The sequence below is a fragment of the Stomoxys calcitrans genome, chromosome 1, assembly GCF_963082655.1.
Source record: "Stomoxys calcitrans chromosome 1, idStoCalc2.1, whole genome shotgun sequence".
Classification (NCBI taxonomy): Eukaryota; Metazoa; Arthropoda; class Insecta; order Diptera; family Muscidae; genus Stomoxys; species Stomoxys calcitrans.
In genome coordinates, this window is record NC_081552.1 from 122,325,556 (window position 1) to 122,352,512 (window position 26,957).

Sequence of the window (26,957 nt, forward strand, 5' to 3'; positions counted from 1 at the left end):
TGGCAGTATATCGGCTCTGGTCCTCATTAAGATAGAGATTTTATCCAGCTTATAGAAATCTTTCATATAATTTATGCCTACAGTGTAATTTAGAAATCTGTAGTAACGGGTTTCGCTTGTTAGAGCACGATCAATTTTTTCCGAATAACTTTGTGACTTGAGTTCTTGCATCAACGCATGAGTTTTTAAATTCCATTCTTGAGCATTTCTCGTCAAATTATCAGTCGAGATATTTGCCTCGCTCATCCTGCTCATTAACGCCTCTGCCCAAAAAATTCTTCTATTCCATACCTTCAATGCTAGTTTATGTGGCAGTCTTTCGTTTCCATATTGATACAACGCCTTAGAAATATAATTCATATGCATTTGTAGCGTGTAGAAGTGATTGTCAACAGTATCGGTCTCCAACGACAGAATATAGTTCGGTATAAAATCAGGGATTTTAAGAGCCCTTTTAAGAAAATACCTTTGAAGCTTGTCCACCTCTTCAAACCAGGAGTAGCCCCATATCTGGGCAGCATACGCCTGAGTGGATCTGCATACACTCTTAAAAATTCTCCACTTTGATAAAAGGTTAACCTGTGGTCTGTTTATCAGTGATTTCCACGTTGAATTAATGCAAGTTTTGGATAACTTATTCCTTTTTTCAACATGTTTTGTAAATGACATCGTCGGTGTTAGTATGACTCCCAAGTAAGAATATTCATTTACAATTTCGATGTCTTGATTGCGGTATGACCATTTATTGTTTGCAGGTAATCGACCTCCGTTTCTAAACACCATTATTTTCGATTTCTCCAGATTTATCAAAAGATTCCATTGTATACAATACTCCTCGAGCTTAAGTATCATATTTTGCAAAACAACTCTCTCTTCCGCTAGTATTACTATATCGTCTGCATATAATAACACTCTAATATTGAGGTCCTCCAACATTAGACCCCCTTCCAGCCAGTCATGGAGATCATTCAAATAAAGAGTGAAAAGTTGAGGTGATAAAAGACATCCTTGCCTCACTCCTGAATACGTAATGAAGTATTCTGATAGATCGTTTCCAGTCCACACAACAGATTTTGTATTCTGGTATAAAATTTGTATCATATTCACCATTTTGGCGGACATTCCTGCAGTATGCAATTTATATATCAAAAGGTTTCTTGATACCCTATCAAAAGCCGCGGAAAAATCAACAAAAAAGGCATACACCTTTTTCTTCTCTGCCAATTTCAGCTGGACTATAGACGACAGATTGAATATATTGTCCACTGTTGAATAGCCTGCTCTGAATCCAGCTTGATACTCGTTCAGTACATTGTTTTTTATAGACCATTTCGAAATTCTTGCATTTAAGACTCCCATCAGTACCTTTGCCATAGTGTTCATAAACGATATTCCCCTGTAGTTGCCTGGTGTCTCAGTATTTCCCTTCTTGTGTATTGGGAATATGACCGTTTCGTTTAGAATATCATCTACTTGCCCAGTGTTAAACACTTTATTATATATTCTTGCCATTTCTTCTAAAAACTCGTTTGATGCATTCTTGTAGAATTCGTACGGCACTCTATCTATACCTGGGGCTTTGTTATATTTCGTGTTTTTTAAGATGCTGCGTATTTCCGCTACATCAATATCTCGGTCCAAATCTTGATCGGTCTGATGAAATATAGCGTACTGAATATCATTTGCAGTAAGTGGTTGGTTTAAAAGAGCGCTAAAATATGTTTTGAAATCGTCTGATGATATGCTTGTACTTATTTTAAAGTTTTGACCTCTTATTTGTCTAGCAATCTTCCACCATTCCTTGGGATCAGATGCTCGGCTTAGTTTTTGTTCCAGATCTTTGATAAATTCAATTTTACTCCGATTGCAGATGTCTTTATATGATTTTACAGCATTCAAATATATTCTCCTATCCTCCAGTGTATCTGTTCTTCTAAAGTTTTTGAGACATTCAAAGGATCTACTTCTTGCCTTCTCACACTCATAATTAAACCACTTGCTTTTGTATTTTAAAATGTACTGTTTTTTTGGAGCTGGGACTGAATTTTTTACTATATTTACAAGATCGGTTAAATTGTTTATACTTCTTCCAGCATCCAACAAACATCTATTCAAATTTCCTTGATATCGGTCTTTTTCGTGGTCCTTCCATTTCAACTTTGGCAAAAGGCTCAATGGTTTTATTGTTTTTTGGTTTTGTTTAACATTCATTTCAATATACAGTGGTAAGTGATCAGACCATATTTTTTCCTCAATGCCGAATTTGTGTATGTTCTTAAGTATATCCAGTGATACCGAAGCAATGTCATTAACAGAAGATCCAATTGTACTGATATAAGTAAAATTTCCATCCTCATCCCCAAGTGTTCTTCCATTCAGTACAATGAGTCCATTATCGTCACAAAATTCTAGAAATCTTTTGCCTTTTGAATTCAAAATTGGATCCTTAGATCTCCTTGTCTCCAAACCCGCCGAAAATTCTGTCGCCAAAGCGTCTTGAAGCTGTTGTTGCTGCATACCAATTCTAGCATTTGTGTCCCCTGCTATGATTATACTTGTCTCTTCGATTCCTAGAAAAGTATCTTTCAATAATCCAAACTCAGTATTCCAGTTCTCTCCTCTAATATATATTGGTATATATGTAAACTTCATGTGCAGTGATTCAATTTTCACTACGATGAAACCATTTTCCGTCATGTATTCATGTTTGACTCCTCTCTTTAATAAATTTTTCTTTATACCACAAAGAATTCCACCACTTGCTCTACCATAATGATTTACCCGTTTTGCTGCCTGCCAGAATAGATCGAAATCATTAAAATATTTTGACCATCTTTCTGTCTGATTTTCCATGATATGTGTTTCAAGTAAAGCAAACATTTCAAAACTCCCAATATATGAGAAAAATTCGGGATATAAACATTTATTATTGAGACCGTTTATATTGTATGAAAGGATTCTAAATATGCCAGATATAAGATCATTTTCCTCTTCTACTACACCCCTCATTAAATTATTAGATTTTACTGTTTTTTCTAGTTTTTTGACTCCCAATTCTTTTTTAATATATTATATTTAATGTTTAAATTAAAATTATCTCCAAATAATTCCTTCATAACAGTGATTGCATCAATAGTACCACATACCAATTTCCGATCTTTGTTCCACTTGAACCATTTACTTCCAACTCTTAGCTTGTCATCTCGAATTTTAATTTGATGTGCCTTGCTAAACTCCATTAACTGTTTTCTTAGCTGCAGCATAATTATTTTGTCTCTTCTTCTTTCTGCGTTCAAATCACGTTCTACATATATATTTGTGCCCCTCAGATTCCTGGTTTTGCTTATAACATCCTCAACATCGTTTTCCGATTCAAATTCCACCAAGACTGCGGTCATTCTCTCCTTTTGGTATAGAGTTTTCACCGATTTAACGGTCTTTTCTACCTGTAACACAGTAGAACATAGTTTTTGGATTTCAATTTTGTTCGCTTGCCCAGCTGCAATTCCTCTAAACACCAAATTTTTGCCTTTAATTTGGGATTCCAAGTCGTTTAATCGCCTTTTCAATAGATTGTTTTCCTCCTTCAAAAGTTCCATCTCATGGACTAACGCTTCGTTTTGCGATTTTAGCTCTTTGACATCTTCTGAGAGTTTCGCAATACTTCCCAATACTTCTTCATTGCACTCCTTTATAATTGCTTTGAGATTTGCAACGCTCAACTCCGATACTTTTTGTTGCTCATTACTCATCTTAGCAACTTTCGAAAATTTCTCCGTTTCCACCTCAGGAGATAAGTTAAACGCCTTTCTTTTTTCCAGGTTGTTGAAAATATTTTTTGCGATGTATTTTAAATTTGCAAAACTGCTTGTAACGGTTTTAGAAAGTAATTGTGAATGGTAATGTTATTGTGAATGGTATGTAGTGTAAACACTGCCTTTATTTGCGAATGACAGATGGTCAGCGATCAGCTGATATTGTAAATATAAATATTTATTTTTTATCCACTTGGCCAATCGGTTAACATTGATTTCTTATACTTCCAAACAAATTAGAAATATTGTCAATTTTACCAAAGTTTTTTACTTAAATTTCTGTATGAAGCAGTCCTCCTGTACACCTACGTTCACCGCCAGGGCCACTCCGAGCTACCTCCGATAGTTTGGGTTCCTTTTTTTGTGAGAAACACTTCTTTGACCGGCGAAAATCAATATTCCTTCTGGAGCTCAACAAAACGTGTATGTATTTAACAGTGAAACTTTTGAAAAAAAAAAAAAAAAAAAAAAAAAAAAAAAAAAAAAAAAAAAAAAAAAAAAAAAAAAAAAAAAAACTGGTGTCACTCGTTTCGGTTACGGCGGTGCCGAGGTCGATAAAGTTGCTGACTATCTCAAAGTTGTGGTTCCTAACTTTTTCCATTTGCTTTATCTGACCGGTTGTACAGGTCGTTTTGTGAATATCTGGTCTAGGGTGGATTCACAAGGTTTAAAGCCGCATTGATAGGACCCAATTATCTCATTGACTTTAGGTTTAAATCTCTCACACAGTACGCTCGAGAGTATCTTGTATGCGATGGGGAGGAGACTAATTCCTCTGTAGTTGGCACATTTCGCTTTGTCTTCTTTCTTAAAAGATCAGCGTTCTTAAATAGTTCAGCGGGTAACCCGTCGGCTTTGCTGCCTTGTTGTTTTTCAGTCGGCTCACTGCAACTTGGACCTCATTCTGACTAGGGGGTAAACTTTCCATACCATTTGTATACCGCTTGTAACAAATCGAAAAAATAGCCCATTGTTGGCCTTCCAGCGCCAACAGAATCCTGATATTACTACTTTTTTTTATATGGAGTTTGACAGTTGTTCACATGAAAATCCAAAAAGAGTACCAACCCTAAGACTCTAAAAAATATATTTATTCATGTTCGCAGTGACAGTCTCAGCGGATCTAGCTATGTCCTTCCGTCCGCTTATTAGTTGAAAGGACGCCAACCTTCGAACGAATAAGATTGTTGATTAGTTGAGTTGGTAAGTTGATTAAAATGTTCTTTTTTTCGAGCTTATATTTTTGAATTCATGAAACTGATATGAACTACAAATCCAAAGTAGTTCAATTAATTATAAATTTCAGAAAGACTTCGTCAACAGTGATATGCTTTTACATATGTTTAGAAATGGTCTTGCTTATACGAAAGCAGTTCGTTTAAGGAAGAATAATAACTCCACTAGAGTTATAAGCTATTTAATATTTACTCATGACAATTTAGTTTTATTTGTACAAAGTTAATTGTTTACTCCTTAAGAATTATTAAACGTAGATAAATATCATAAACTAATGTGTATTATGCAATTAATTAATATTTACCATAAGCATTTTTCTGAGTGTGATAGAGGCCGTGGGGATTGTAAATGGACCACATAGGTGTTGTGGGTCGTAGGCAGAAATGTTAAAAATCGCTCCTCTGGGCTTTCATGTTGTTTTAAAATTTACCTTCCAAAAACATCGATCTTCACCGATTTGAACTTTTAACTCTTATCGAGACTTAATTCGTATCCGATTTGCATCTTAAGCTATGTTTTGACATTCTATATACCATAATTGGTCATATCGGTAACCAGGGATAGTACCTGAATTTGTCAATGTCATGTTTCATTATAACCTCTAATACCCATGCTTAGTATGATCTAGAAAGGTCTACAACTTGATAAAGCATCTATCCGAATATTTTGTACCTTCAGTGCGCAATTCTTTACCGAATTTGAGAAAGTTTGCACTTGTTGTATGACCTTCAATGAACTTCTCGTAGTTTTTGTCTAAAGACCAATCGTAGAAATCTATGATTTAGGGAACTGCATTTTTATTGCTTCCTTTCTTTCTTCTATCTTGCGCACTGATTACATAATGAATTGATCTTAAACCGTATTTGTGGCAAATTTTAGCCATTTTAGTTTCAATTTGTCAATGTCATGTTTCATTATAACCTCTAATACCCATGCTTAGTATGATCTAGAAAGGTCTACAACTTGATAAAGCATCTATCCGAATATTTTGTACCTTCAGTGCGCAATTCTTTACCGAATTTGAGAAAGTTTGCACTTGTTGTAAGACCTTCCATGAACTTCTCGTAGTTTTTGTCTAAAGACCAATCGTAGAAATCTATGATTTAGGGAACCGCATTTTTATTGCTTCATTTCTTTCTTCTATCTTGCGCACTGATTACATAATGAATTGATCTTAAACCGTATTTGTGGCAAATTTTAGCCATTTTAGTTTGAATTTGTCAATGTCATGTTTCATTATAACCTCTAATACCCATGCTTAGTATGATCTAGAAAGGTCTACAACTTGATAAAGCATCTATCCGAATGTTTTGTACCTTCAGTGCGCAATTCTTTACCGAATTTGAGAAAGTTTGCACTTGTTGTATGACCTTCAATGAACTTCTCGTAGTTTTTGTCTAAAGACCAATCGTAGAAATCTATGATTTAGGGAACCGCATTTTTATTGCTTCATTTCTTTCTTCTATCTTGCGCACTGATTACATAATGAATTGATCTTAAACCGTATTTGTGGCAAATTTTAGCCATTTTAGTTTCAATTTGTCAATGTCATGTTTCATTATAACCTCAAATACCCTTGCTTAGTATGATCTAGAAAGGTCTACAACTTGATAAAGCATCTATCCGAATATTTTTTACCTTCAGTGCGCAATTCTTTACCGAATTTGAGAAAGTTTGCACTTGTTGTATGACCTTCAATGAACTTCTCGTAGTTTTTGTCTAAAGACCAATCGTAGAAATCTATGATTTAGGGAACTGCATTTGTATTGCTTCCTTTCTTTCTTCTATCTTGCGCACTGATTACATAATGAATTGATCTTAAACCGTTTTTGTGACAAATTTTAGCCATTTTAGTTTGTATCGCGACTGGATATTCTTTAATAAAAGCTTTTGTTCTTTCGATTTGTTATTTTTTCAATTTTCACATAAATTTTAACGGCAAACAGTAAAATATGCTATATCAAATTAAGTTATTATTATCTAACGTGGACTTTTAAAGTTGTTATACAAAATAATATGTTTTAAGCAACAAAACGTTTAAAACATACCATAGACCGTTTGCTTGAAATATTTTCACCCGCGTGCGTACTCAACGCAAATCGTTCAATAACTGTCAGCAAGTAAACATCATTTATGTATATCACATGTTTTAAAAATCTGTGCGTAGTGGTTTTACTTACTGTACGTTGTTCTCTTAGTTACATCGTGTTCTCCCATGAGTTTTAAAAAAACATAGGGGTGTTTTTGTGCAGCTATTAACAACAAGTAATTTGACATCAATTGAGTTCGGGTATGTATGCATGCCATATGAAAACAGGGGTCATTACGAGTTAAGATATAAATAATATTATTTCAAATCCCAACAACATAGGGGTTTTGTCTAACAATTCTTCTTATATAAAAAAATCAATTTGTGTTTGTTTGTATGTTGGTTTGTTTGTTTGTCTGTTACGTATAGACTCTAAAACGGCTGAACAGATTTTTCTGGAAATTTTCACAGATGGTGCATAAATAGGGTACAACGTTTTTTAATATCTGAATGGGGGGGGGGGGGGGGGGGCTTTCCCCTTACCCTAATTTTCAGAAACGCCAGATCTCGGTGATGGGTGATGCGATTTAAGCGAAGTTTTGTTTGCTCTCTTAATGTACAAACAAAAATTTGGTGTCCAAATTTCGGATGGGGTACCTCTAGGGGGGCCGCCCCACCCCTAAAACCTACTAAATATATATATTGACCAATGACAATATGGGACTCAAATGAAAGGTATTTAAGAGTAAAAAACGTATCTGATATCCAATTGTCGGACCAAGTGTTAAGGGAATCACCCAATCCCCCTAAACACCCCTAAATCGGACATATTTACCGACAATCGCAATATGGAACTCAAATTAGTTAATTGCGAATTTAATATCCAAATGTGCGACCAAGCCCTTCCCCAAACCACTCCCCAAAGGGGAAAAATTTACTACACTAGTAATATGGGGCTCAAATGAAAAGTCTTTGGGAGTAAAGCACGAATCCGATATCAATATTCCTCAAAAAAGTGTTTATGGGCCACCCCACACCCATAAAACCACCCCAATACGACGTTTTTGCTGACCATTGCAATATGGGGCTCAAATATGAGGTATTTTAGAGTAGAAAACGAATCTGATACATATTTTCAGGGACAAGTCACTGAGTGGCCGCCCCATCCTTCAAAACAGTCCCCAAAACGGTCATGTTCGTCGACTATGGAAATATGGGGCTCAAATGAAAGGTAATTGGGAGTAGACTACGAATGTGATATCAACATTCGGGACCAACTGTCTTACCGACGACCTACCCGCAAACAGGAGGTATTTGCTCACCATCACAATTTGGGTCTTAAAGAGAGTGGAGCTCGATATTGATAGTTTTTAGGGCCTATACCCCAAACCAAACATATTTGCTGACTTTTGCAATAAGGGGTTTAAACAAGAGGTATTTGAGATTAGCAAACGTATTTGATATCCAATTTTGAGCCCAATGGCAATATGGTGTTCAAATAAGTGATATTTGAGGGTAGAGCATATATATATTTTCAGGGCTACGTGTTTGGACACTACCTCATTCCACAAAACGACCCTAAACCGGACATATTTACCGACCATGTCAATGTGGTGCTCAAATGAAAGGTATTGGGGAATAGAGCACGAAATTTATACCCACTTTCGGGACCAATTTACTAGGTGTTTACCCTTTCCCCAAAGGCACACCGCAAACAGCAATTATTTACTGACCATCGCAATATGGGGCCAAATAAAGCTATTGGGAGTATAATACGAATTGACCGATCATGCTAATGTGTGACTCAAATGAAACGTATTTAAGATTTGAAAACTAATTTAATAAGGAATTTTTGGGTCAAGTGTTTGGGGGACGCCTTATCCCATAAGCTCTCCTTAAACCAATGGCAATATGGGGTTTAAAAAATGGTTTTTGAAGGTAGAGCAAGATGCTGATCCTGCAATGGAATCTCAACTGGTAGAGCACGCTGCTAATATTATTTCAGGGCTAAGTGTCTGGGGGCCCACCTCACCCCAGAAAACATCCCTAAATTGGACATACATATTTACCGATCTAGGGCTCAAATAAAAGATATTTGGGAGTAGGGCACGAAATTCGTATCCACTTACGGGACCACGTTTCAGAGGTCCACACCACTCCTCCAACCCACCAACCGCCACTCTGTGGCACTTCCCACTACCAATATCAATATGTCTGGCTCCAATAAAGTCTTTTAAGCTAAAATAAGTCTTTAACATCCAAACTTAAATGACCATAGACGAATATAGATCATATGGAATTCAGATAAAGGTATTTATATTGTTATACTGTTTCTCAAGCTATATACACATACTATTTTCGTAGCATTGTACAATATTTCACTAAAGCTTTTTAGTTGTCAAAAATAAATATTCAAAGGATAATTATTTTCCATATAAATTAAAAGAAGGCGCAGCGGAGCGGGCCCTGTCCAGCAAGTATATCTATAACGCCAGAATGGCAAAGAGACACAATAGTGGTAAGCATCCGGTAGGATTTCACCAGATCATTTAGCCCAAGTAAAGGATCTGGTTAACGAGCGCATTTTCAATCATGTGTGCAGCTCTGAAGAGGATTCTTTCATAAAAATTATGAGCTGTGACCAAAGAGGGGAGGGGACATCTTGATACCGCGCTTTGCGTCAGCAGAATATATTGATACCGTCAATAAGCTCGTTGGGAGTATCCACACTGGAAGGGCGCAAAGTTCCAGCACATTCGCGACTAAGGTTTGGTGCAGGTTAAATGGGATGTCTTCCACAGGTAGGAGAAGGAGGACGGAACTCTCCTTGTGGCGGGCATTGATCAAGTTTCCATGACAAGTTTGGCTAAGACTAAAGGCGTAGCGTTCTATGGGGGCAGGACTCTCTTCTTCAGGATTGGGAAGATTAGGGTTGGCAAAGATCCTCATATTGTGACATCAGGCAATGCAGTGGTATGGGATTCAATACCCCTAAACGAAAAGGGGGCCGACGAAGAGATCATCACCAACTTTCTCAACATTGGGAAAACTTTTTCGAAAAATTAGAAAGGCTAAGATCCTATTAAGCGAAGATTCCAATATTAAAACACATGGCAGTGCAGCGACAGGAAAGTCAATGCAGCCTACGAACAGGGCGCTCAACCAAATTTGTTATTCATAACAGCAAAAAAGTTTGCAACAACAGAAGTTTTTGTCTGCTGAAAATGGGAATGCAGACATTACTGCAGTTGCAGCAAACATAGGGGTGCTGTATTAGCAAACATTTCGGTCAGCTAAATCAGCAAACTATACCTGCTGCTGAAAAAAGTTTTATGCTATTTTTTATGTTTGCATGATACTTGTTTTGATTACTTTAGGCATTTTTTTTTTGAAGAGATGATTTTTTTGTGAAATATTACTGTAAAGAAGCTACCTGATCCATCCATTGGTATACATTTCGAAATGTGGCTGAGCTCGTTCGCATTTTTTATTATTGCACTATTTATGTATACATGACTGGCATGGTATTTTGTTTCTAAATTTAAGATAAAAGATTATGGAAAGTATACATTGCGTGGTGATTATAAGCATCCACTGAGTCACACTTTTACATTTAAATTCTACTTTTTATACCCTCCACCATAAGATGGGGGGTATACTAATTTCGTCATTCTGTTTGTAACAACTCGAAATATTCGTCTGAGACCCCATAAAGTATATATATTCTTGATCGTCGTGAAATTTTATATCGATCTAGCCATGTCCGTCCGTCTGTCCGTCCGTCCGTCTGTCTGTCGAAAGCACGCTAACTTCCGAAGGAGTAAAGCTAGCCGCTTGAAATTTTGCACAAATACTTCCTATTAGTGTAGGTCGGTTGGTATTGTAAATTTGCCATATCGGTCCATGTTTTGATATAGCTGCCATATAAACCGATCTTGGGTCTTGACTTTTTGAGCATCTAGAGTGCGCAATTCTTATCCGATTGGGATGAAATTTTGCACGACGAGTTTTGTTATGACATCCAACAACTGTGCCAAGTATGGTTCAAATCGGTCCATAACCTGATACAGCTGCCATATAAACCGATCTTGGGTCTTGACTTCTTGAGCCTCTAGAGTGCGCAATTCTTATCCGATTGGAATGAAATTTTGCACGACGTGTTTTGTTATGACATCCAACAACTGTGCCAAGTATGGTTCAAATCGGTCCATAACCTGATACAGCTGCCATATAAACCGATCTTGGGTCTTGACTTATTGAGCCTCTAGAGTGCGCAATTCTTATCCGATTGGAATGAAATTTTGCACGACGTGTTTTGTTACGATATCCAACAACTGTGCCAAGTATGGTTCAAATCGGTCCATAACCTGATATAGCTGTCATATAAACCGATCTTGGGTCTTGACTTCTTGAGCCTCTAGAGTGCGCAATTCTTATCCGATTGGAATGAAATTTTGCACGACGCGTTTTGTTACGATATCCAACAACTGTGCCAAGTATGGTTCAAATCGGTCCATAACCTGATATAGCTGTCATATAAACCGATCTTGGGTCTTGACTTCTTGAGCCTCTAGAGGGCGCAATTCTTATCCAATTTGAATGAATTTTGGCACGTAGTATTTTGTTATGATATCCAACAACTGTGCCAAATATGGTTCAAATCGGTTCATAACCTGATATAGCTGCCGCATAAACCGATCTGGGATCTTGACTTCTTGAGCCTCTAGAGGTCGCAATTATTATCTGATTTGCCTGAAATTTTGTACGACGGATTCTCTCATGACCATTAACATACGTGTTTATTATGGTCTGAATCGGTATATAGCCCGATACAGCTCCCATATAAATCGATCTCTCTATTTTACTTCTTGAGCTCACAAAGGGCGCAATTCTTATTCGAATTGGCTGACATTTTACACAGGTCTCCAACATATAATTTAATTGTGGTCCAAACCGGACCATATTTTGAAATCGCTCTAATAGCAGAGCAAATCTTTTCTTATATCCTTTTTTGCCTAAGAAGAGATGCCGGGAAAAGAACTCGACAAATGCGATCCATGGTGGAGGGTATATAAGATTCGGCCCGGCCGAACTTAGCACGCTTTTACTTGTTCTTCATACTTTTTCCTTCATAATTAAGCAGCAGTTATTTTCAGCAATCAAAAGACTTTTCAGCAGTCAGCCTGCAGCTCTGAAATCGTAGAACTACTGCTGTAACAGCAGAACTACAGCTATAATAGCAGCAAAATTAACTATTAATATTCAGCAGACAGCACACTTTTTTCTCTGAGTGTGACGACTAACAACACGATGAATAAGAAGGCGTTGAGCAGAGCAGAAGTGTTTTCATTTCGTTCTTCAAATAAAATTATCTGTATCTCGGAATAGGTTATACCTATTACGCAAACATTTTAAAGCCTTTCAGGAGTAGTCTCAAAATGGACTCGAAAGACCCAACAGCTGCGGTGATGGAATCGGACCGTAGTATTTTGTCCACCCTACCTTTAGATGTGGGTGGCTTGGTACCTGCAGTCGAGAGGAAATTGAGGAAAAGACGGAAAACCAGATGGATGTGCAGTTCGTCCCCAGCCTTCAACTTAAGGTGTTTTTCCGATTCATATTCAGGCAGTGACAATGTCAATGAAACAGTCATCGCAGCCGAATCAAGAGATGAGGACAGCGCGATGACGGCAGTAGTGAACGAGGACTTTGCTCACAAGAAGACCAGGGCACGACGAAGGAGACAGAAAAGTATGTACCGTGAGCGCCACCAAGCGAAAGTACAGGATGCTGGAAGGGATAGAACTGACATTCCAAGCACTTCTACGGAAGCTGAAAAGAGAATCAGATCTTCCTAAGAGCATAACACTGCCAACACGCAAAAGAGGAAAAAGGGCTCTCCGTTTTCAAGTACTCTGGGAAGACCAGCCCTCCAGCAATGGTCAGTGTCCTGCGGAGGGAGACAAAGCGATGCCACATCCAACACGGAAGGGGAAGATGGTCAGTGAGAAAGGTAAAGAGCCTCCCTCTTACGCCGGAGTGGCAAGGAAGCAAAACAGAGATGAGATGCATATTGACTGTGCGTCCCTAAGGATTCCACCAGATACCAGGCGTGGTATTTGGTAAACGAACGGGTTATCGAGCATGTGTTCAACTGTGAAAGGGGTCCACCCATACGAATTATGAGCTGCGAGTATAAAGGGACATCTTAACGCTGCGCTGTGTGCCAGTAGGGCTTGGGCGCAAAGCCCATCTAAGAAAGATGGACATACACCAGCTCACAAATGCGACGGTTTTTATCAAGGGTGATTGTGGCAAATTTGCAACGGAACTCATGGCGGAAGTCTTAAACAAGCACAACCAAGATTTGGTCGCAAAGAAATGGGTGGTCTTCTACAGGGAGGAGAAGGAGGAAGGAAATCTCCTCGTTGTGGATCAACTACCATCAAAATTCGAAAGACAAAGATCAAGACAACGGCAAGATCTTAGTATTAAAACATCGGGCAGTCTAGTGACGGGAAACTCATTGCAGACTAAAGAACTGGGAGCAGACGATGAGAGCATCACCCACTCTTAAGAACCCCATCAAATGGAGATCCAACGATTGAGGTCATCCAGATAAACCTCCACTGGTGCAAAACAGCTAACACGCTCTGATGGAGAAAGTCAGCAAGGGCAAGTTTTATATTGCCTTATTTCAGGAGCCATGCACGACTCGAAACATAGTTTCTGGACTGAACCATATCAACTACCAATTGTTCTATGCTAATACTGGTACTCGGCCGAGGACCTGAGCTATTTGTCATAAAAACTTGAATTATATATTTGTTGTTGTTAACGTCGGATGCAACAGTGGTGAGACAGGGAGACGGTGGAGCATACCTGGCATCACTTTATCTGCCTTTCGACTCTCCGACACCGCCACCCACGCCGGAGCTGCAACAGCTGGTGAGGAAAGCAAAGCAGACAGGAAACGTACTAATAGGGTGCGATACGAACTCTCACCATATTTCGTGGGGTAGTACCAACACGTATAAGCCCTGGCAGAGTTCTTGAATACTAACGACCTAATAACACTTAATATTGGTAACTGCGCTACATTTGTTTTTAGGATTAGGGAGGAGGTATTAGATGTGACAATTTAATAGGAAAATCTAATCGATGATGCTCACGATTTGGAGGACATCCAAGGAGCACTCTTTTTCAGACCATCGCTACATAGAACGACCAGCGGCGAATCCGATAAGCTTCCGTAATAAGTTAGAAACCAACTGGACAAAATTCGAAAGACTAATCAAAAGAAGACTTGGGCAAGATAATTTAGAATGTTAACAGAATTACGACTGCAATAGTGGGGTCTAACGAAGATAGTTGTCCTCTTTGACAAAGGAAATTAATCCAAGAAAAACACTGGATGACCAGGGAGATTCGCAATGTTGGGCAAGAGGTTACAGAATGAGGTGGATTTCCTGGCGCCCCACCTGGCCAATATTTTCACAGCTTGTCTAGGATTTGCATATACTCCGAAAGGAGTACATGTAGCGAACAGTTCAAATACAAACAGCATGCCTATGTCAGAGAAGTTTGGTGAAGAAGGAACAGATGGATATTGGGTTGCCCAAAAAGTAATTGTCGGTAATATAGCAGTAATATAGTCGGCGTTGACAAATTTTTTCAACGGCTTGTGACTCTGTAATTGCATTCTTTCTTCTGTCAGTTATCAGCTGTTACTTTTAGCTTGCTTTAGAAAAAAAGTGCGCGAAATTTTGTTTACATTTGTTTGTTTGGCGTCAATTTTAATATGGGTACCACATGTATTGAAAGAAATTCATTTAACAAACCGAATCAACGCTTGTGATATGCACCTTAAACGCAATTAATTCGATCCGTTTTTAAAACGAATCATAACTGGAGATGAAAAATGAAATCATAACTGGAGATGAAAATGATCGAAAACGATCATGGTCCAAGCATGGTGAACCAGCTCAAACCACTTCAAAGGCTGATATCCACCAAAAGAAGGTTATGCTGTCTGTCTGGTGGGATTGGAAGGGAGAAGGAGAAGCGGCCAGAATTGGTCAATCGTAAAGGTGTCATATTCCTACAGGACAACGCTAGACCGCACACATCTTTGGTCACTCGCCAAAAACTGAGTGAGCTTGGCTGGGAACTTTTGATGCATCCACCATATAGGCGTGACCTTGCACCATCAGACTACCATTTATTTCGATCTTTGCAGAACTCCTTAAATGGTAAAACTTTCGGCAATGATGAGGCTATAAATCGCACTTGGTTCAGTTTTTTGCAGATAAAGGCCAGAAGTTCTATGAGCGTGGAATACTAAATTTGCCAGGAAGATGGCAAAAGGTTATCGAACAAAATGACAATTTTATATTTGATTAAAGTTCATTCGTAGTTTTATTTAAACGATGTTATAATACTTGTAAGAAGTAAGGATAATAATCAGCGATACAGGATTCCGAAAGGGCCTTGGAGATAGAATATGACTGGGTCTCAAAGTTAACCCAGAGAAGTCTAAAATCTGCCTGTTCAAGAGAAAGACGAAGGTGGGCCAATTTGAACCACGTTTCCTCAATAGAACGATTTCGATATCTGACAAGGTCAAATGCTTAGGAGTGATCTTGGATAGGAAACTTAATTGGAAATATCACATTCAGGAGCGTACTGAGAAGGCTCATAGATATCGGCCACAATGTAGACGGGCCACAGGCTCGAATTGGGCCCTGAATCCGAGGATTGTCCACTGTCCCTACGGGAGTGTGATTGGACCAAAACTTACTTACGCTTCAGTAGTTTGGTGGATTGCGATGTAGAAAAATTAAATGTATGGATAATATAACAGGTTTAGAGAACATGCTGTCTTGGCATAAGCGGAGCGATGAGGACAACGCTCACTAGGGCACAGGAGACTATTCTATATAACCAACCCAATGACATACAAGTAAAGAGCAGGTTATACCATCGCGGTATAACCGAGGCGACGATAAGAAACCTGGATGGAATAGAAGAGGTTTCCGATCGAATACCTGAGATGACACTTGAGGTTAAGCGCGAGATACTGCGGCCAGAGGCGCAGTCTTGGATTGACGGAACTCTGGTATTGTCATCTGAAAGTTTGTACACAAATATGTCAAAGCTAGAGAACAGAGTGAGCTTTGGGGTCTATATATAACCCAGGGATCACCGAATGGGTGAGATGGTGTGGTGTTCATGCAAGGATGTCGAGTATGAACATATTTATGGACAGTAAGCTGGTCATAAGAGCAATAAAAACCAGGACGGTAAGGTCACGAACAGACTTGGAGAATACGAAGGAAATTAAATTCTTCTCGGAGGATGGCACACTACGCATTGTTTGGATGCCGGGCCACAGCAGAGTAAGCGGAAATGAAAAAGTAGACGTTTTGGCAGTGGAGGCAGAAGACTGTCGTCAATAAACTTGGTTAACCCGAAGCCTTTCGGGTCGACGCAGTCCGAGTTAAGGACGTGGGCGACGTACGCTCATGTTATGCCGTGGAAAAGTGAAACGATCGGTAGGACAACGAAAATCCTTTGGGGAGATCAGGATCATGAGAGGACGAGGCTATTACTGAATGGAAGCCTGAAGGTCTATCAGGCTACTTAGATACCAAGACGTACACGTTGCCGGTATGCATTGACATCGAGGCGGCTTATAAAAATATGCGGACCGACACACTGATCCAAACCTTATACCGGTACCGGGTGGACCAGGTCCTAAGAGACTGGATAAACCATATGCTTAGGAACAGCTGAATAAATACTGTCTCCCATGATATAAATATATGAGAAAACGTGGCACAGGGTACGCCACTGGGGGGCATTTTGTCGCCACTCCACCATTAACAAATTATTACGGATGCTGGCTGAGGAGGGACGAAGACGATGTTATAATACTTCTAAGGGGTGTGGATCCGAATCAGCTATGCAGAATTGCCGAAAGGGTCTTAGAGATGGCATACGAGTGGGCTTGACTTAGTGTTCTCAATGTTAACATGGAGAATACTGTTTTACCTCTTCATTTACAATTACACAAATTACAAATTAAAATCATTTAAAGGCTAATCAATTGTTGAATTGTTAAAAAAAAAAACACTGTAATCATGATCTGTTCAAAACCAATTTATTCGGTACAAAAACTGGAGCAACCATTGTACAGTGGTTCCATTTGTATGGGAGGGTGCGCAAAAAAAAGACTCTAATTTATAGGTAAGTATCACTAGTATAAAGGTAAACAAATGTTGAAATTTCGTACATATTTTGCCTACAAACTATTATAGATGATTTTTTAATTTTTTAGAATGGAGTAATAAACAACATATAGACGAAATGGCTAAAGGTGTATAATCAAGGGGCCAGGAAGGTTAGGATTGGAACCAATTTGTACAAGAAAGGAGCGAAATTAACCTTTCTTCGTACAACTGTACGAAATGTACATTTCATCATACCATTTAACGAATGGAGCAGGAAATCCTAAATTTGAAATATGGTTGATCTGAAAAATTTAGAATTTTGTGCAAAAATCGTTCAATTTGGGATCAAATAGTTCTATTTGACATATAAAATGTCTGATTTGTCTGACGAATTATTTTCACTCAGTGGATTAAAATTTTGCATTGAATTTTGGTTTGTGACAATTTTGTAGAGTGCTAATTTGATGCTATTTAAAATGATTAAAAGTACTATTATGCCCTAAATGTATGTATCTATTGGTATTTAAATTAATACCTGTCCCAAATCAGGAATAAATAAAATAAAGTGATTTTGGTTGAAGAGTATAACATTAAATTTTGTTCAAATTACCATGAATCCTTTAAAGGTAACCAAAATTTGTTTTTTAGGAATGAATTTTATAAGTGCAAAATAGCTGCTTGGCTGACTCATTGACTTGGTCCACCCGGACAAAACTACAACAATTCACAACATTTACTGGCATTTTTAAAGAATTACTATAGTTAAACCAATGTTTAAATGGCTGCTGTGTCAGGCTGTGCTGGTTGTTAAAACTTTATGGCTATTTTGTAAAAAAAAAGAAAATATGAATAATTCTAAATTTGGCATTATTTCTTAATATCGTGAGTATCCAATTAACATCATATGAACATGTTATACCAAGGAAAAAACCTTTTACTAGCCCTACAATTCCATTTTAGAAAATTTGCGTATCATTTTTTTTTTTCACTGAGATTTTGAACTTTTTTGATGAGATTATTAGTATGAGATTATTTTGAGAACAACCGTCGGCGTTGGTACTGCAAACATGCTAAATTTTTGATGTAGAATTTTAAGCGCAGTTTAAAATCACCCGCACGGAATTCGATTTATTCAACAAAGATCTCATTGCTTTGACGGAAAAATTCGCTAGATATAATAATATTTTTGAAAATGCGTCCTGATTGGAAAATTAGGAACTCGTTGCGGAAACGTAAAAAACCTTCTGTAGTTACGAACGATTCTTCTGCCACAAATATTGATACAAATTCTAACAATGCATCAAAGATTACGTTGAACATTGCTTCATCCAGTTCATCAAATGCAACGTAAGCAATTCCATCAATCAATGTTAATGTATCACAATCATCCGATCCATCTACTTCAACAGTTTCAAACCCGCTTACAGCTTCGACGCCTCTTTTGCTGCAGCTTCGACAATTCAACCCCTTCCGGTAGTAATAAATACCACATTCCGTTAACCTCAACTTTAACAACTATACCTCCTAAACAGCTACAGGTAATTTCATCCAAAAACACTGTTTTCTGAAATAACCATTGAAGATGTCTCTATCTATATAAAATCGAAATTTAATGCAGAAGTCTTTAAATTTAAATACCGGGACAGACGAAGCAAAGCATCATTTGAAAATATTGCTCCTGAGGAAATTTTTGCCACTGTAGTAAATCCAACTTTTTGGCCGCCTAAAGCACTTTTAGGGAATACATCTTTAACGGCTTTCCTTGTAATAATATTGCTTTTTTGACTGTCTGATTTGTCTGACGAATTATTTTCACTAAGTGGATTAAAATTTTGCATTGAATTTTGGTTTGTGGCAATTTTGTAGAGTGCTAATTTGATGCTATTTAAAATGATTAAAAGTACTATTATGCCCTAAATGTATGTATCTATTGGTATTTAAATTAATACCTGTCCCAAATCAGGAATAAATAAAATAAAGTGATTTTGGTTGAAGAGTATAACATTAAATTTTGTTCAAATTACCATGAATCCTTTAAAGGTAACCAAAATTTGTTTTTTAGGAATGAATTTTATAAGTGCAAAATAGCTGCTTGGCTGACTCATTGACTTGGTCCACCCGGACAAAACTACAACAATTCACAACATTTACTGGCATTTTTAAAGAATTACTATAGTTAAACCAATGTTTAAATGGCTGCTGTGTCAGGCTGTGCTGGTTGTTAAAACTTTATGGCTATTTTGTAAAAAAAAAGAAAATATGAATAATTCTAAATTTGGCATTATTTCTTAATATCGTGAGTATCCAATTAACATCATATGAACATGTTATACCAAGGAAAAAACCTTTTACTAGCCCTACAATTCCATTTTAGAAAATTTGCGTATCATTTTTTTTTTCACTGAGATTTTGAACTTTTTTGATGAGATTATTAGTATGAGATTATTTTGAGAACAACCGTCGGCGTTGGTACTGCAAACATGCTAAATTTTTGATGTAGAATTTTAAGCGCAGTTTAAAATCACCCGCACGGAATTCGATTTATTCAACAAAGATCTCATTGCTTTGACGGAAAAATTCGCTAGATATAATAATATTTTTGAAAATGCGTCCTGATTGGAAAATTAGGAACTCGTTGCGGAAACGTAAAAAACCTTCTGTAGTTACGAACGATTCTTCTGCCACAAATATTGATACAAATTCTAACAATGCATCAAAGATTACGTTGAACATTGCTTCATCCAGTTCATCAAATGCAACGTAAGCAATTCCATCAATCAATGTTAATGTATCACAATCATCCGATCCATCTACTTCAACAGTTTCAAACCCGCTTACAGCTTCGACGCCTCTTTTGCTGCAGCTTCGACAATTCAACCCCTTCCGGTAGTAATAAATACCACATTCCGTTAACCTCAACTTTAACAACTATACCTCCTAAACAGCTACAGGTAATTTCATCCAAAAACACTGTTTTCTGAAATAACCATTGAAGATGTCTCTATCTATATAAAATCGAAATTTAATGCAGAAGTCTTTAAATTTAAATACCGGGACAGACGAAGCAAAGCATCATTTGAAAATATTGCTCCTGAGGAAATTTTTGCCACTGTAGTAAATCCAACTTTTTGGCCGCCTAAAGCACTTTTAGGGAATACATCTTTAACGGCTTTCCTTGTAATAATATTGCTTTTTTGACACATGCCTTGTTTAATGTTCCAAAAAACCAGAAACTTCTTTCGATAATAACATTTCTATGTTAAACCAAACGTTAGAGGCTCAAGTACTAAATTATCAATATTTTTCTCAGATAGATTTGATATTGATTTTAACATTATAGCTTTCACTGAACCATGGCTTCATAATAAGATTTACAATATGGAGATCTTATGCTCAAAATATAAAATTTACAAATGTCATCGGAACAGCAGTGCTAAGAAAACTGGCGGCAGGGTGCTGATTGCAGTTCCGCCAAATTACCCTCCGAGCAGACAACAATTCCATGCATGTCTGGTAATGAAATTGTGGTTGTAGGAATTCTTTTGAAGAATGTAAGTTAATGGCACTTATTTGAACCGTTGAGTGAAGCGGACTTATTGTTATTTTACTCCGCAAGAATTTTCCTGTAACTCGTAATAGGTCATTATTTTTGGAAGAAAAATTTAAGTTACTCAAGGATGGCTGCGATAGAGATATCCATTAGGCGGTTGAAGATCTGCGTCTGTTTCCAGTGGAGCGGCAGATCTAGAGCCCGGGAGTAGGCTTAGAATAGACTCCGAAGACCCAACAGCTGCGGTGGTGGTATCAGGCAGTAGCATGTTATCTGCTATTTAAACCTCGACTGGTGGAGCGACTGCTCCAGGCTCCACTAGCCGACAGACGATTGGTAAGCAGGGGCTTTTGACGAAGACACCCTTCTTCGCATGCCTATAATTTGCCTAGGCCATCGGCCTTCCCCAGCAGACCAACACGCTCTTTAAGAGGTTGGAATAACAGAAGACGCATCAGGTTTATTGAGAGGCTTGGTGCGAATGATCCTAAGACTCTTACTAATAGGTAGAGAAATTCCCTAAATTTGGCTCGTGAATTCGCTGCACACGCTACCCCAAAGACTACACGTCTAGATTCGGAAACCGCACCGCAGTCAGCCAAAAGGCTGCGGTCACCTGGAGGGCATCCCATGCCTAAATGAACTAGGGCGAACAGTAAGATGGGTCCAAAAATCTTTGCAAATGTCGCTAGGGACAGTTTGGTGATGGCAGTTGTCGACAAGGGAGAAGAACAGGGCTACATAGCTAGGAATAGTCAATGGACTGTCATCAGTATGCTCCGATCTTTGCGGAATTTCCTCGGTCTCCTTCAGTTTGTGACGATACAACGCTCAATTGAAATATATCGTTGTGCGCTAAAAAAGATTGGTGAAATCTGGCCGGGTGCAGCACTAGATTTAGTCAAGAAGGAAGATATTCCTTTTCGACCAATGCCGCATGCTTGTATACCAAGGATTCCCTCAGATTCTGAATCGAAACTTGGAAGACTAAGAGAAAATAATCCCAGTCTTTCAACCACCGACTAGAAGATTGGTAGATTGGATGAGGCTGATAGTGACTGGAGACATGCAGTATTCGTACTAAACTCCGGCTGTCTCGCAGACCTCAACAAGTCTGAAGGGATTGTATCGTACGGATTCAACAAGTTGAATCCACTTGCATGATGAACTATCGACCACATCGCTAAAGTCTGGCGGATTCCAGGAGACTGAAGATCCCCCTGCCACAATGGAGACAGGAGGCGGTGGCATCGAAACGGTACCCGACAAGCCCTGTGAGGGTGGGTCACAAAGATGGACTGGACTCAAAGTGTTCGCCAGCGGGGCAGCACGGAACTCAGAAAGCACTTCGACAGCAGCAGTTTGTGAAGAATCTAAGGAGAAACCGTCCACAACGCAAGTGCCCAGTGTCCTGAGGAAGAGTGGTTCCACAGCTTTCTCACATGCCCCTGGATGCAAACGGAAGCTCATCATGACAAGTTCTAACGAATCTTGTGAGGATGAACTCCTGGTGGAGTCAGGAGACGAGGCTAACACAACAGTGGTGAAAGTTCTGAATCCTTACTATGGTCCGGTTTCTACAGATAAATTTCCACCATTGTAAGGCCGCTTCGGCAGCACTAAAGGTCCTCCTGATCGCTGGGAGGATTTGATGTGATTCTTATCCAGGAACCATGGGTGTGTGGAGGAATGGTATGTGGACTAATGGGAGACACAGAGCCTGTATTCTTGCAAAGGGTAGTCTAAATGCTTTTCTTCTTTAGTCGCTTAACACTGAAGATTTAGTAGTAGCCAGCCTTGAAATAAACAAGTCTCATTACTGGCTGGCTTCCTTATATATGGCACACGATTCAGAGATGCCGCCTTCAAACCTTAAGTCGCTGGTTGAAGCTGCTTCTGTAGGGAAGAAAAGCGTCATTGTAGGAAGTGTTGCACATCACGAGATATGGGGAAGTTCGGATGTCAACGAAAGTGGTGAGCTGCTTATTTAATATAGTATAAGTGGATTTGTAATAAAGGGTATAAACCGACCTTTACTACCAGGAACAGGCAAGTGGTACTAGATATTACCTTTGTGTCGGAAGAATATGCGACTGGGAAGTGTTGTATGACCACAGCTTCTCTGATCATCGTTATATTAGTTTTAGCCTTGGAGAACATGCTGAAGTAGTGGTCCCTCAGCTAAAAAGAACAAAGGCGGATTGGGAAATATTTCGGAACAAATTCTGCACCACTATCCCTTCTAGACTAGAAATGGAAGCGGAAACTACGGAGGATATAGACATAGTGGTCGCTCGCTTGTGTCAGCATGCCCTAGTGCCAAGCCAAGAGGCAAACAGCAACCGCCATGGTGGACCCCAGTGCTGTTTGGTCTAAAAAAGGACTGCAGAAAACTCTTCAACAATGCAAAACCCACAAGAGCACCACACGATTGGGACATCAATAAGACTGAGCTAAGAAAATATAAGGGCGAGCTTAAAAAGGCTCAGAACAAATGCTGGGTAGAATTCTGCAGCTCCGTGGAGGATACATCTGAGGCCTCTAGGCTAACGAAGATTCTGTCCTCGAGACCTATTACGCTGGGGTATTTTCAGAAGCCAGAGAATGTATGGACAATACCCTAGAAAGGAAACACTAGAATTACTCGCTGATACACATTTCCGGGAAATTCTCCATCGAACAACGTAGTGCCAGAAGAGGTTGTCACTGGTATACATTTGTCGGAGGCCATTAGAGAAATTGTGTCTGAGCCGAAAATACTTTGGGCGATAAGAGGTTTCAACTCCTTTAAGTCGGCTGGCCCTGATGATGTATCACCGGTTGAATTACAAGCTGTGTCTGATTGACTGAGCTTACAATAAAGTAAAACCGACATCAATCATGAGGGAGTTGGATTTTCCAGGCATTAACTCTACCGTTAGAAAGTTTATTAATAACTTACTTTTAAAGATGCATTACGGCAAGCTTGGGATCTGTGGATCTAAAAAGATGGGTCAGCAGAATAACTCCTCAAGGAAGTGTACTGTTTCCTCTACTTTGGAATTTAGCCATTAACAATATATTACTGTCTCTGAAAGAAAAAAAATTAAAAGTTGTAGCGTATGCTGATGGCGTGGCAATTTCGGTTAGGGGAAAGTTTTCCAACACTCTAAGAGATATACTTCAGGAAGCTCTACATGCAACAGCAAAGTGGGCTACCGAAAGTGGTCTGGGTATAAATCCGTGCAAGATAGAAGTAGTTCATTTCAGCAGGAGATACAAGTTGAGTACAATGGAACCTGTCTCCTTGGGAGGAGAGAATTTTCCATTTACAGAAACCAGGAAAATATCTGGGTGTTTTGCTGGACAGGAAACTGAACTTCAAATCCAACATTTTGAAAAGGGCTGCAGTTGTCAGACCTATTATTCTATATGGTGTTGTGGTCTGGTGGACGGCGGTTTAAAAATCCACCTACTGCTCAATACTTAACCGGACCCAAAGGATGGCTTGTTTGTGCATCACAGCCACACTGAGGACGACACCATCTGATGCACTGAATTTATGCCTCTGGACATTGTGGCTACCCAAATTGCAGCGACCACTGTCATGAGGTTAAGGGAGCTTTCTGATTGGTTATGTGGCGGCTACGGATACTGTGTTATCCTTGATACAATATCAGAAGTTACATAGAATTCTATACGGATGGTTCCAAACTAAACGATCGTGTGGGCTTTGGGGTGTACGCCAAAAATCTAGAACTGGTCATATCGAAAAGGTAACCCGACCACTGTAGTGTGTATCAAGCGGATATCCTTGCAATTAAGGAAGTGGAGGAATGTCTAAGATATAATGTCATTACGACGATTGGCATAAATATCTTCCCAGACAGCCAGGCAGTCATTAAATCCCTGAAGAATGTATTTCTGAACACAAAAGCCGCCCCCGACTACCGCAGATCTCTCAACGAGATGGCTAAACAGTTCAAAATTCACCTGTTCTGGGTGTCGGGCCACAGGGATATCCCAGGGAATTGTAAAGCGGATGAGCTAGCGAGCCTAGGAACTACCTTACACATTCCAGGGACACTGGAATCTGTGGGTATGCCTCTTGCGACATGGAAGTTGAGTTTTCAGGACTAGGCCCAAAGGACAACGAATGATAGATGGTCACAAAGAGGGGGCTGTGAGCATTCAAGAACTATGTGGCCTAATAATAAGGTTTACTGCGTTTCTGGCATTGGCTAGAACAGACGTTTCAGTCATTGTGTCCGTCATGACAGGTCACCCTCTAATCGGAAAATATGCTGACAGACTCAAGGTTGCCAGCAACGACTTTTGCAGAAGCTGTGAGGACATCGAAGAAGAAGAGACTATAAAACACCTTCTGTGTGTGTGTCCCGCACTAGCAGTTAGAAGGAGTTCCACTTTAGGTTCTCATTTCTTTGAGAACCTGTCTGACTTAGCAGATGTGAACATTTGCAAGTTAGTGGGCTTTTTAAAACGATCTGGATGGTTCAACCCTTGGCTATGAGGCTTCTTCCTTCTTCTGTTCCTGTAGTATCGCAATGGAGTAAAAGACAAGTATCGCAATGGACTAAAAGACTCAAGAAGACAAGATCCAAGATCGGTTTATATGCCAGCTATATCATGTTGTGAACCGATTTAGGCCATACTTAACACAATTTTTGGAAACCATAAAAAAACACCTCATGTAAAATTTCAGCCAAATCGGATGAGAATTGCGGCTAGTAAGGTCTCAAGAAGTAAACCTGGGAGATGGGTTTATATGGGAGTTATATCAGGTTATCGACGGATTTGCACCGTACTTAACACAGTTATTGAAATTCATAACAGAACACTATGTGAAAAATTTTAGCCAAATCCGACAAAATTTGTGGTTTCCAGGGGCTCAAGAAGTCAAATCGGGAGATCGGTTTATATGGGAGCTATATCAGGTTATTGACCGATTTAGTCATAACAGTACACTACACTCCAATTCAGCCATATCGGATAAAAATTGCGGCTTCCAGGGGCTCAAGGAGCCATATTGGGAGATGGGGTTATATGGGAGCCATATCTAAATCTAAACCGATAAGGCCGTAATGACCTACATCAATGTTAAGTATATGTGCTATCGTTATTTCGACAGACGGACGGACGGACATGGCTAGATCGAATCAGAATGCCGAGACCATCCAGAATATATATACTTTATGCGGTCGCAGATCAATATTTTGAGGTGTTACAAATGGAATGAATTGGTTAATATATCCCCATCCTATGGTGGTGGGTATTAAAAGTACGAAATTGAACATATTTGCCCAGCGCCAACGGAAAGGGCTAGAATTATATTATTGGATTTAAATTAAAGAGTGATTTTAAAAACTAAGGCTTTGAAAAAAAATTTTGGAAACGATCCAGAATGGGAAAAATAGTACGTTTAGTACCACTTTTGGTACTATTTGGTAATTTCTATATAAATTTAACTAAAGCTCTAAATTTTGGAACGTAGGTACGCTATGGCAACCTTAATTGGGTGACTATAAGAGTTTTTAAAAAATTGTACATATAGGTACTTAAAAAAGTACCAAAAAGGTACGAAATGTGTGAACTTTTTTACAGGGCGGATGGTTAGGTGCAACTGAACGTGAAAAGAAGAAATGGAAAAGTAATACTGGTAACTAGAGAAAACGTACGTTGAGTACCGCAATTGGTACCACCCGTATCTCCATCTGTAAAGATCTGAAATTCGTACATTTTAGTGCCAAAATTGGTACCATTTCGTACTTTCCCTTAGATGGAGCTAGAGGTTTGAAATTCGGCACGTGGGAACAACTAAGAATTATATGATGGGCGGCTAAGTGATCTATTCACAATTTGAACATTTTGGCTCCCAAATTGTTCCATTTTTTATTTTCTTTGCACATGGAGCCACTGGTCTGAATTTTGGCATGTAGGTACAACTAGGAAAAATATGATGGATAACTAAAATTTTAACATTTAGGTAGGAAGAGGTCAGCAATTTAGCATATTGGAACAAGTAGGCGAAATACGTTGGAGACAAAATGATTTCTTAAAAATTCGTACATTTTGGTACCAAAGTTGGTACCATTTGG

At 38.8% G+C, this 26,957-nt stretch overlaps 1 protein-coding gene and 1 long non-coding RNA gene across 3 annotated transcripts in view; one reads left to right on the forward strand and one right to left on the reverse strand.

Annotated features, from left to right (window-relative positions):
- The window catches only part of LOC106094814 (sodium- and chloride-dependent GABA transporter 1), a 179,036-nt gene that overhangs the window by 105,028 nt on the left and 47,051 nt on the right, over positions 1-26,957 (reverse strand). Inside the window, exon 1 of one of the 2 annotated variants that reach the window (XM_059370931.1) lies at positions 7,100-7,194. The exons of the other annotated variant lie outside the window; for it this stretch is intronic. Within the exon in view, the coding sequence (XP_059226914.1) occupies positions 7,100-7,102 (3 nt within the window). The 5' untranslated portion in view covers positions 7,103-7,194. Of the gene's footprint in view, positions 1-7,099; positions 7,195-26,957 lie in introns of those variants that run through there. 2 annotated transcript variants of the gene reach the window in all.
- On the forward strand, positions 9,522-20,469 carry LOC106091805 (uncharacterized). Its single transcript, XR_009398782.1, has 7 exons — positions 9,522-9,598; positions 17,961-18,194; positions 18,254-18,659; positions 18,722-18,850; positions 19,375-19,608; positions 19,687-20,072; positions 20,135-20,469. It is a non-coding gene; the product is annotated as an uncharacterized LOC106091805 (long non-coding RNA).